The following is a 12,399-nucleotide window of genomic DNA, read 5'->3' on the forward strand; positions in this document are numbered from 1 at the left end:
CCACAGGGGTTGTTCAATTCCTTTTTGCTTGAGGAAAGTCTGAATAATAGTATCATTTTTTGCAGTTATCATTATCTTGCTACTTGGCTTGCACTTTTGACCCCAAAAGTGCAGTTCATACAAAAAGGTGAAGAAATCAGTGTGATGAAAGATTGCAAAATCCCTTTTTTTCACATAGAAAACCAACAGTATGTTCCACTCCAGCCTTCGGCCTCACAAAGATTGCTATCAGGGAGGATGGGGAAAGGGTAAGCTAGAAGAATTAAACTCCCTCTGCTCTTGAGGCAATCTGCATAGATGAGATGTAAATCTATGCAGTACCTTTGTCTTAGTACTTCAGCCTGAATTATCATTTTTTATTATTATTACTTTTGACAAGAATCAGCTCCACATTAGACAAACATCAAAGTTTCGTGAACACAGTGAGAGAAAATAATATAAAGAAAATACATAATCTAAGTCAGAGAAAAGTTACTGAAGTTTCAAATGTAGTTTTGGCTTGAGTCAGTGATTTGCGGGGCTGGTGTTTGTAGGCATTTTCCTGATGTATTAAAGTTGGAACTGAGTTTGGTGGGAGAGTCTATTTTAAAGGCAATTCATGAAATTTGTTTTATTTTTCAAGAAAGTAAAACTAGTTGTCTGTGATTAATGTATGTTTCGGGTGAAAAAGCAAACAACATCCACAACTATTTTATCTCGGTACAAATTCGATAAAAAGTGACCTTGGCTTGGGATTTGTAAAGTAAAGGTTAGCATATACAACTGTGAAGCATAATAAGTAGAATTTGTTGTTCGTCTGAAGCAAAAGTAGAAAGAGCATTTAGGGAAGGGTCTCTATGTAGTTTACCAGTACTATCCACATTACAATATACACCGTAACTTTCTAATATCCAAAGTAATTCTACCACACATAGAGCAGCTATTAATTTTTACATAGAAATACCCATTCACAGTCATGTTTCTACAAATACAGATAAAATTTAGGCTTATAAAATCAACTCCTTGTTAATTTTGAAAACTCTGATTTCTTCCTTTACAACTTTTCAGTCTCAAAGGTAATCTAAGGGCCGCCTGTTCTTTGGGCCAACAGTAGTCTGGGCCATTCAAAGCCCTTTTCCAGATGCTTGACATGTATAACATTGCTCAAGAGAGCATACACTGAGAAGTCTTAACAGCTGTTACTGCATACAGCTGCCAGCATCGCCTGACAAAGGAGAACCACAAAGTAGAACCACAGTGGAAAAATCCTTCCTTCACAAAGGCAATAAAATTTCAGAGTGTCACTGTTATTCCCTGCAGCACTGACGCTGTGCTGATAAATCAGTTCTATGTTCCTTTACTCATCAGACAACAAAATAGTTAACTTTATTAAGATGGTTCATGAACTACATATTTACCCTTTCACCAGAAAGGAGAGCTCTCATAGAAAATATTATCAATTACATGCTAAAGTAACAGGAGTCATATATTTTTACCTGAATTCACAATAGAAGCTTCTGATGTAGATAATGCTACCTAATGTAAAATCATAAACTGGTGGCTTCATTAATTCTTTTCCTATCCTTGAATAACTCCTCTTCAGTACAACCCATCTTTTACACAAGTAGGCTGGAGATATTAGAGCTTTAAGTAACTCACATGGAGTTCAGAAAGCCAATGCCAGTGCCCTGAGTATAATAAAGAGCCATTACAGCCCTCGCTGGCCTCACCTGGGATTCCCACCTATGTTAACCTCCCTTAGGTCAAGCCACGCTTGGGCACAGATCTGGGACTTCAGCTTCCTGTCTGCCTCCTGTCATGCCCTCAGGTCAGGCTGGAGAAATGGCCCAACACAAAATCCAAGAAGATCAGAAAAGGGAAATGCAAAGTCCCATGACTGGGAAAGAATAATCCCATGCATCTGTACAAGCTGGAACTGACCAGCTGGAAAGCAAATTTGTAGGAAATGACCTGATGGTCCCTGTAAATAAGGCCAACACAAGCCAGCAATATGTCCTCAAAGGAAAAAGGCCAACAACGCCCTGAGCTGCATTAAGCAGAACACCCTCTGGCTGAGGGAAGAGGTGAGCTTTCATTCCTTCTTAGCCCTGGTTAGTCACATCAAGACTGCTATGCCAAGTTCTGGATAAGGACATGAACATACTGGAGTGAGCTTGGCCCAAGGGCAGTAAAGATCATGGGAACGAAGCACCCATCTTACAAGGACCTGTGGTTCTGTGACAGAACATGGCACCACTGAGCAGATAGCTCAGTGAAGCTGTGTGTGGAAAAGTGCAAGAACTCCTCTGAAAACTCTACTTTCCTGATTTGAACACTGATGACCCACAAGCTAATAACCATCTTTGCTATCCAGCATTTTCTGTCTTTTCAATATTAAACTTCTACTGTACTCAAAGGAAGAAGAGCAGCATTTTCCATTACAAGATATGTCTCAATCTAGAGTAAATATTTTAAGTCTATTAGTAGCTTATATATTCCTTTCCTCACCTTTTGCTTCAAATCTTCAACTCCTTTGACAAGGCACAGAATAATCAACAATGGAAAATGGATCCAACTGCATTTATCCTGAGGCTGTAGAAGGGAGGATTGTATATTTCAACTGATTCCAGATATTCACAGTTACTGCAGATTTCTGCACATTTAAAATGTCTGTGCAGGAAACTCTCTCCTAGATGTCATGAAGGTGACCTGATACAGCAGAACCAAAGTCCCTCTGAACCCTCCAATGCAGGATCTGCATGAAGCAGTAATTATCCACGTGGAAACATAAGGTTAACCTTTAGTATCATCTAGGATAACCTCAGGTTGATAAATAATGTAAAATGTACTTAAGTCACTCTGAAAATAATGTCTCCTGTATTTCCATGAAAACTGCAACAGATACAAAGAGCACAATAACACTGTTTGACAGAGCAGATTCCTAGCCACAAAACACTATTTTTCAACACAGTCAGCACCATGAGCTAAGTGATGAACAAGAGCCAGAATGATGCACTCATAAAATCTGTATGGCTGTCTGGAATGTAGCTTGTCTTCCACATCACTGTTGTCATAGTTGAAGTGCACCGTTCACCACCTCACTGTGCTCACATCCACTGTTTGGTTCCCATAAACATTCAGCAAGTGTCGCTGAATGTCAATGGGTGCCATTTTTTCTGCATGGAAGAATTCTAGGACACATTTTTTCTGCATGGAAGAATTCTAGGACACACCTCTGTTCCATAAGCACTTCCATATAAGATGTCATTTTGTCAGATCGCCCTTCTGCTGTCACCTGTTTCACGACAATAAAACGTAACAGGATATTGGTGGGAAGGTTCATCCTCTATTGCTATACCACCGACATCTGCTTCTGACATTATGGGCCAACATGATAAAATATTACTTTTGGAGTAGGCCTCGTATTAGACAGTAGTTGCAAAGTTGACAAGAACTGTGTTGCAGTATGTTATCCATCTCTCCAGCTTATTATAAAAGGGAAAAAAAAAAGACAGCTCGAGCTAAAACGGAAAGTATTGCAAGCCTTGCGAAATGCATAAGTCTTGTCTCTAATATCGATAAACAAATCTTGTTTCTACAGCACTATAGCTGTAACTGTTTCACTTCATAATCTGATAGAAAAAAAAAAAAAAAAAAGTGCTGACATGCTTGGAATGCTCAGCTGAAAGTTTCAGCTCCAAAGCTGTGCTTCTAGAATAACACAGTCCTGTCTGGCACCAAATACAGAGATTTTGAGCATTATTCCTCTTCTCATCACTGTGTAAAGTGTTGTAGGCATTAACGAGGATTTGCGTCATAGTGAGTGTGATGACTGTGCCATAGTGGCTTTTGGCCCTAGCAGGGGGCAACGCTAGAACCTAGGGGAGGCGGGTGGTTGAACCACGGAAGCACATGGCAACAGTAAAGAACCAGAAGGACATAAAGAATGTTCAGTGAAAGAACTAGTTCAATATTATGCATCACTATCATTTTATGTGACAACCAAAGAAATGCGAGCCAGTATTTTTCAACATTCTCCTCGAGACCACAAAGTAGAAGACATTAATATATATATCATACACACACAAATATTAAAACAAACAAAAATCAAGAAAAAACAGAAGCTGTGGGAAATTCAGTTCATTACATTCATGAAGGCTGTAAAACAGCTGTACAGTGCTGTCTCACTCTATGGAAAAGCTTTTCTGCATGGAAGACAAGTCTTTCAGTCTGCTTCAAAGTCTGTGAAAGCTAATTAAAACTCTTTTCAAAGACCAGAGTACACTTGACTAGTTCAGTAATAGGTAAAAATGGCTGCACTTGATTTGTGAACTCCCTTCACAAATTACCTCCTTACAGTCTTCAACATATACTGCTACCATGAATTTTCTACTAACCTATATTAGGTGGCCAAAAATACTTATCTTTCTTTTGAGTTTGTTATTCTTTACTATAGGAAGAGTCAGTGGCATAGCTGCTAAGATTGTCTAACTTGAGATGGCTTGAAATTTGTCAAATATTTATAGGGCAGATGGAAAAAGGAAGGATGGGATATCACAGGCCATTTATATCTTGGCTATTTATATTCCCTAAGGAGAACCTTAAGATGACAAATACCTTCTCAGAACTGCATTGCTGAAGAGCGTTATCATTACCAAACTTTGGAAAATGAAGTGAATTTTGATGTAAGATTTTTGTTAACATCTTTGATGATCCTGTGAAAATTCCTGAGCTTGGAATCCATCCAGATGTATTCAAGTTAATGGCTTTGAAGTAGGGGGGAGGGTATGAAAATCATAACGAATTCATGGGGACTCCTGTACTTCACAGCTTAAAGGGTACGTCTACCTCAAGTAGCACAATCCACCATGTCTATAGAGCAAAACAGCGTATTTTGTAGTGAAGATAACATTTGTATTTCAAGATCAGCAAAAGATTGTCAAGTGCATGAGGATTTAAATAACCTTGGAGACTTGTCAGGACTCTTCTATTTTACAGGAAGAAAAAAAAAAGGAAAAAAATAGAGGAACTGTGGAATGTTACTAAATTTCTGCAATACTTTCCTGGGAATTTAAAATAGACTTTGGGTGAAATCATGCTCTCTAAACACAGGCTTTGCTTTCCAATCAAACAGAAGAGGACAGTGGTAATACAACGTGAATTTTAAAGATCTTAGTGGCATGCAAAAAGTGATGAGGAACATAAAAGACAGACAATATGAGGTACAGCAGAGAAGTGGTTCTAATCAAACAAAAAGCCAATGGGCTGAAGACCATGCAGAACACTGAGGAAGTGATGGTCAATATATTTGACAAAAGCGGAATCACAGAATATTCTGAGTTGGAAGGGACCCACAAGGATCATTGAAATTAACTCCGGGCTCCATGAAAGAACAATGACTTAAACTGTGCCATTAAATTCACTGAGTCAGGGAATAGAAGAATAAACAGTGAAATGTGGCTTAAAGTCGGCAACCTTTTATGCCTTCTGGAATCATAGAACAGCTTGGGTTGAAAAGGGTCTCAAAGATCATCTAATTTCAGCCCCCCTGCTGTGGGTAGACTTGTCAGCCACTAGACCAGGCTGCCCAGAGCCAAATCCAGCCTGGCCTTGAATGCCTCCAGGGATGGGGTGTCCACAACCTCCTTGGGCAACACCCAAGTGCATCACCACCCTCTGAGTGAAAAACTTCCTCCTAATATCTAACCTAAATCTCCTTTGTCTCAGTTTAAAACCATTCCCCCCTTGTCCTATCACTATCAACCCACATAAACAGCCATTCCCCTTCCTGTTTATACGCTACCTTCAAATACTGGAAGGCCACAGTGAGGTCTTTTCTTCTCCATGTTTGTACAAATTTCACACTGGTGGAAACAATCATTTATCATAATTGAAAAAGTGGGAACTTCTCCCTCCCTCCTTCTAGGTTCATAGTTTTACAAATGAACTTCACTGTCATGTCTCCCATTTGAGAATCCCAGGAAGTTCCCTCTCCAATAAGGGAATGCAGACCTTAAGAAATACAACAAATTACAAGAAACTCTGAAAGTTACTTCTTGATGCATTTAATTTCTTCTGCGATGTTCCAGGACCTAGTGTATTACAAAGTGTGAGGTATACATAATAATAGGACTAACACTATTTTCCAGTTGGATCAGGTAAAAATGGGTTACAAAATACTAGGAAAAGAGATAACAAAAAATACAAATGATCTTATCCAGTCACATTATCAGTTGCAAATCCAAAATTCTGAAACCCTTGAAAAATCAGTCCCAGGAAAAGTTCATGGTTGCTTTTTCAAAACAAGGACATTCTGGCTCTAGGAGACTAAAAGTGGAGGAACCTCCCATGCCAAACCTCTACTTGATCTTTGTCAATAGAAAGGTAAATCGCATCCTTGATGCATGCACAGAAGTGACCTGGGTAACACTGCTCCCTTTAGGACTTGTCACTGGGAGGTTTTTTCTTAGCTTCCACATCTTTCTTAAAATCTTCAAGCTTCTTTGCAATGTTAGGAATCTTTAAAGATAAAAACAAGAAAAAAACAAAAGTAAACAACAACAAAATGATTTATGTGATCTCAAGAGTTGGTAAGATCATACTATAAACACTGTTCATTTCCACAGAGGTTAAGAGCATTAAGGAAATGACAGAGAAAAGAACCTCACCCAGACTTCAGGAAATCTTTTTACTAGGCAGTATTGGGGGAAAAAGGAGTGAGGAAAAGAAGTTACTTCAGAGGAAATTCCTTAAGATCAGCCTGGATCTCTCACTGACAGAGGATGAGCTGATAAAGAATAAATGATTCCAACACTGATACATAGGCATCATAATGAATTTGGAAGGAAAGGTAGATTGTGCTACGCTAGTCAGAAAAACCCAACTCATAACACAAAACAACCTCCCCCAGCAACAAAAAAAGAAAGAGAGAAAAGATGTTCGAGAACAGCTAATATCTTCTAATGAAATTTGTGAAGCAATATGTCTCTCGATCCATTTTGCGGGCACCAAAATTCCCCACTGGGGAAGTTTACTGCACTGAAAATTGGCAACCACATGCAGTTTCACACTTGAATGAAAATTCAATTTATCACTTGCTAACTTCAAATTTTCAGCTTTCTTTTACAAATAAAAGCATTTTGACAAATCAATCAGTCAGTATTGACCACTTGGGGGGAAAAAAGAAAACAAACAAATTTTTAATGTGAGGACAGACTCACAACTCACACTAAAACTGAGAAGCAACACCACAGGATTTTGGACTCCGTGATCCTCTTGATTCCCTTCCAACTCAGGATATGATTTTCTTTAAAATCATTAATATTTACTTGACTCATATCCTGATCGTATAGCAGGATATTCAACTCTGACTGTCATCCTTTGCTTGGATAGTTTGAGAGTGATAGTATGATGTGAGAAATTTCGCTCTTCCCTTTTGAGAAAGCAAAATTAAAAGCCCAAACCCATAACATGCCCCAGAAAAAGTCCTCTGCTATCACCAGAATTATCCATGAGCTTACAACTAAGCACAGTTGTACACAGTTGCCAAATTAAGACCTCATTAAGACAAGTTCACCTTATATGCAATCTAATAAAAATATTTTTGATACCAGCAGTAAAATCACCATTTTAATACTTGAAGTCACGATATTGCCAGTAAATAATTTCCTCCAAATCAAAAGCAGAACTCGCCCTCTTGTGGCAACACGTTGTTAGTGCTTCCAGAAAAACACTGCATTATGTTTACAGCACATATTGGTATACAATATTTTCTTTTGACCACAAATCCATAACTTTTAAAAAACAGACACTGAAAAGAAACAACAGAATATTGTTACTGTTGTTGGATTGAATGGGCAAGAAGCATCACAAAATTTTGCCTCAGACTAGTGGAGAAAAAATAAGAATTCTGCTAGTAAGATGACTTGAGTACTGCAGATTAGCGACATAAATGTCACCACATACTTGAAAAAGAGACTGGTGAGGCTACAGTTTGGTATAGGCTGCAAAATAAAGGAACCAACTTTATGTTAAATTTTACTCCTTTAGCCTAAAAGAAGCCAAGTGTAACTGATCTAACAAAGAATTTTATCTTTATATGCCCTGCTACAGTAACTGTGCTCCAGAATTATTTGACGGTCTAATCGCTACTGTTACATAGATGAGAAAGCAAGGAGATAGACGTTTTGGTTCCATTTAAATTTGAGATCATCTGTAACTAAAGTTAGTACAATTTGTACTCCATTCAAACCCAGTACAAACATTTAAATAAAGACTGATTCAGTTCTTATTGAGGGAAAACATTCTTACATTTTCAATTCAAATTAAGTTCAACTCTGAGAATACAGGGATACATACATCGTAGTTCTGAGCCAGATACATCCCAACCACATTGCCAAGAGTAAAGCCAAGCTAAAAAGGAAAGAAGAGAATAGTTAATGCCCTCCTATCAAATGCCTTCTAGTTAACATGAAAATTTAAAAACATTGAAAATGGAAGGAATTTCAATTCCAGTCACACTTTTGCATCATTCTTCTAAAGAGAGACACAATTTGACTCAGCTGCCTCACCAGGAAAACCTTATAATAATTTCCAAAATACAACATAACTGTGTTTTAAATATATGTCTCCAAGACTGTATGGGTAAGCCTATGATCATCTGTCTGCAAAATTCTTTGCAAACCTACAAAGGCAGTAAATCCTATCACAGTGGGAAAGTAGAATAACACAACAGCAGGGGCCCAAGTATCTCAATGATTGCAGTCCAGAGCTGAAAATCCAAGAGCAATACTTCAGTAAAATAACATTCTGTGCTATAGAGGGAAGGACAGGCCACAGAATGACTCAACACATTAATAATACACAGTAATAGAGCTGAAATTTTAGAGCAGAAAGATATTTTAATGGGCTCTTCCCCATCAATTTTAACTGATACAGAACTGCACTGCCACTGACAGAGGTTCCTCACCCTTCTCCACTTTGCTCCAGTGCTTTACTGCACTACTCTCTTTTGTAACACCAGCAACTGTATCATCATCATAGTATCATAGTATCATAGTATCGTGCGAGTTGGAAGGGACCTTAGAGATCATCGAGTCCAACTCCCAGGTTTCGAGCCCCCTGTGTAGCGAAGCGGCACTTCTACCCCTGCGCCACAGGGGGGATTCGAGCCCGGGCCCTCCCGTGCCGCAAGCAGCAGCTTATACCACTGCGCCACTGGGGGCACACAACTGTACACCTCCTAGATAAGTTTCCAGCCAAATCTACTCTGATCTAAGGCAGGAAAGCACAGTTGGTTGAAAGCAAGTACAACTACTTTTGACAGCAAACTAGGAGTTGCTTAAAGTTTGGCTGTGAAACTTTAGTCTGGAAGGAGAGCAAGAGCAAAATGGAAGCACAGTTCCTGTTCCATCCCCCTCCTTAACAGCTAAGGAAAATCCTCATGTGTAACATCACCCTGAGATGAAAATAAATTCCTCTCTTCACAGACAGACAACATGATTTTCACTCAGGAGCTCTAAAAGGTTCTGGATAATTAGTTGTTACATTCCACAATAAGTACATAGTATCCTATGAAAGCTCTTTTGATAGTTCTGGGAGACTACCAAAGCTGTGCCTCCATTCCAGTTCTATTTAAGAAAATTCTTATTGCTTATGGTCACTGCTGCCAAAATAAGAATATTTTAAGAAAACTAAAACTGCTGTTCACAACAACTTTACCATCACATCTGAGTAGACATCTTTTCCATACCCAAAAGAGGATACAGAACATTTCATTTTTACAGTGACTCAGACTCCACAAATATCAGAGCTGAAACCCAGATACAGAAAACAAAACTTTGCTGAAAGCTGCCCCATGAGCCACAACTGCAATAACTTCAGTATTTTCTTGCACAGATTTCTGATCTTATTATTTGTTTATAATTACTTCTCAAGGACTTACGACTCCACTTGATGTAGTGTATGACTCTAACAAGTTTCCCCAACCTCTAGCATGCCTATCTTTGTTTGGGAATTCACTTGAAAACACAAACCAAGCCCTTGCTTATAAGCAGGTTTCTGGGCTTTTGCCTTAGGATATTTCCAAGGATGGGTCAACTATCTCATATTCCGCCAGATGATAGGCCTTACTCAGTACAGATGATGCTGACATTGGTAATCCACTTAAGGATATGTCTTTATTGAAAAATCCAGCATTGCATTCATAAGCAAGCTACCCAGTTATGTTATGTTTATGTTAATAATTAACAATTCCAGCAGTGGGAAAAGTCCCACTATTCAGACTTCTATAATTTGGATTGCATAAAAATACAGCCAATTAAAATGTGCATGTTAATTAACAACAATAAAGATTACGAAAGTTCAGGGTCATCCAATACCCAGAATTTCAAGTTGCATTTTAAGCAAGCATTTATTTTATGCTTAACTCTGGGTAACAAAAAGGTAAGGTTGTTGAGATTATCCTTTTATCTCCCTGCAACAGCCCTAACAAGGGACAGCAAAAGTCAAACACCCAATCTACACCCAAAGAGGAAGAAAATTCAGAACTAATATGTCACTTGTCAAGCTTTCAGGCGCTTATTGAGAAGCCATAATAAGTGGCTTTCATCTAACAACTGGGAAAAAAAAATAAGAAAGAATAAACATTAGTAGCAAGCAGTAGAGTTGATAAACACAGAAAGTTTGAGGGTGATTCTGCATATTTATCGTTGCTGAGTGTTTTAAATGGAGTGGAGGCAGACAATTAAAGACAGCTACAGAAATGACAGGCTTTCCTAACTGCTTGTTGTTCCATTTTGTTTTGAAGTTGAGATACAAAATAACACTTATTGTTTCAATTCATAAAACCATGCAAGACTCAGAACTTATAAAGGGCCATCTCTTCTATCAACAGTGAGCATGGAACTTATTAACCAGCTGACTCACTCTTCCCCTATTTAAAGATTAAAGGATGTCATTAAGTGTTTGAATATAATGAAAATCTAGAGTAGACCTTCCAGTGACTTGCAGACCACTAGAATGAAAAATGAAAGACTGTTTCTGTGCTCTGTTACAGCAGAAAGCAGCATCTTTTATTATTATTTTGGTCTGGTAATGTCACACTGTCAGTGAAAATGCCAGTGTTAAATAATGAATTAAGAGCAGGCAGGCATCAAACCTCAGACATCCAAAGGAATTACATTATCATTAAGGTTGGAAAAGACCTCTAAGATCATTTTGTCCTACACCAGCTCAGCCCTACCATGTCCCTCAGTGCCACATCCATGTGGTTCTTGAATGCCTCCCAGGACAGTGACTCTACCACCTCCCTGGGCAGCCTGTGCCAGTGCAGCACCACTCTTTCTGAGATGAAATATCCAACGTGAACCTCCTCTGGCGTAACTTAAGGCAATTACATCCTGTCATATTGGGTTAAGGGGCCAACCCTCACCCCACATAAAGCAGAAAAGAAAATTAAAATGAAAAAAAAAAATGCAAAAACATCTATTAATTGTTCTGTTGGAGGGGTTTAATGCAAGGCAGTTATGACGCATTACCACTTGCCTTAACATATACGTAAGAAAACCTGCATCTTCCTGATGCTGAAAATTATCAGTCTTGTAACAGAAGCCAGGCACACGTACAGTGCAAAGAAATTAGAGCAAAAAGAGGATACGACAGCGAGAAAGGGAAATCTGCTGGACCTTAACGACAAACTAAGGGCATGACTTGGAAAGAAATAAGGCGTAAACTCTCCGTTTTCCGAACGGCTGAGAAGAACCTCCCTGCAGGGCGATGAACCACAGCCAAGCACCCACCACTGCAGTAGCAGGGGCACGGCCCAGCTCCGCACTTTCCCCACGTGAGGCCCATCCGGAGCGGCCCCATAGCCGCCGCCGCCCGCCCCGCGGCACAGTCCTCACCCCACAACCCCCTCGCTCCGCTCCGCTCCGCTCCGCTCCGCCCCGCCGTGAAATGGCGACGCCGCCACCGCCTCACGGAGCCTCACCAGAAACTGCAGCATGGCGTCCACCTGACTGCTCGCTTTCCAGCCGGGGAAGTCAGGCGGGTGGCGGTGGCTCCTCTTCCGGGTCCCGGCCCGCCCTCGCCGCCCTGACGGTGGGGCACGCCGAGCTCGGGAGGAGCCACCGCTGGGAGGGTGCGCCCACCGCCGCCACGGGCTTCGGCCCTGCCTTGATTCTAGACCTCACCCGGCCTGCAGAGCGTAGCGCTGTGGAGGTCCCGCATCTCCTTGGCGCTTTTTGAGATAAAAAATGGAGCAAAGAGGGCTGCTGGACACCTCCTTGCATCCAGGGAGGGGTCTGGTTGCTGAGAAGTTAGTTAAATAAGAATCTGAGTATTTACAGTGCAGACAGTTTTGAGCTGAATCATAGAATCCTTAGAGTTGGAAGGGGCCTCTGAAGGCTATCTAGTCCAGCT

The 12,399-nt window shown here is 40.0% G+C and overlaps 1 protein-coding gene across 1 annotated transcript; it reads right to left on the minus strand.

Annotated features, from left to right (window-relative positions):
- Nucleotides 1-6,030: 6,030 nt before the first annotated feature.
- On the minus strand, nucleotides 6,031-12,109 carry STMP1 (short transmembrane mitochondrial protein 1). Its single transcript, XM_072351848.1, has 3 exons — nucleotides 11,969-12,109; nucleotides 8,338-8,391; nucleotides 6,031-6,498 (listed from the first exon to the last, which is right to left on the minus strand). The coding sequence occupies exons 1-3, from the start codon at nucleotides 11,981-11,983 to the stop codon at nucleotides 6,418-6,420; spliced, it is 150 nt and encodes a 49-aa protein (XP_072207949.1). The 5' UTR covers nucleotides 11,984-12,109; the 3' UTR covers nucleotides 6,031-6,417.
- Nucleotides 12,110-12,399: the final 290 nt, after the last annotated feature.

The sequence above is a fragment of the Excalfactoria chinensis genome, chromosome 1 (genome assembly GCF_039878825.1).
Source record: "Excalfactoria chinensis isolate bCotChi1 chromosome 1, bCotChi1.hap2, whole genome shotgun sequence".
Classification (NCBI taxonomy): Eukaryota; Metazoa; Chordata; class Aves; order Galliformes; family Phasianidae; genus Excalfactoria; species Excalfactoria chinensis.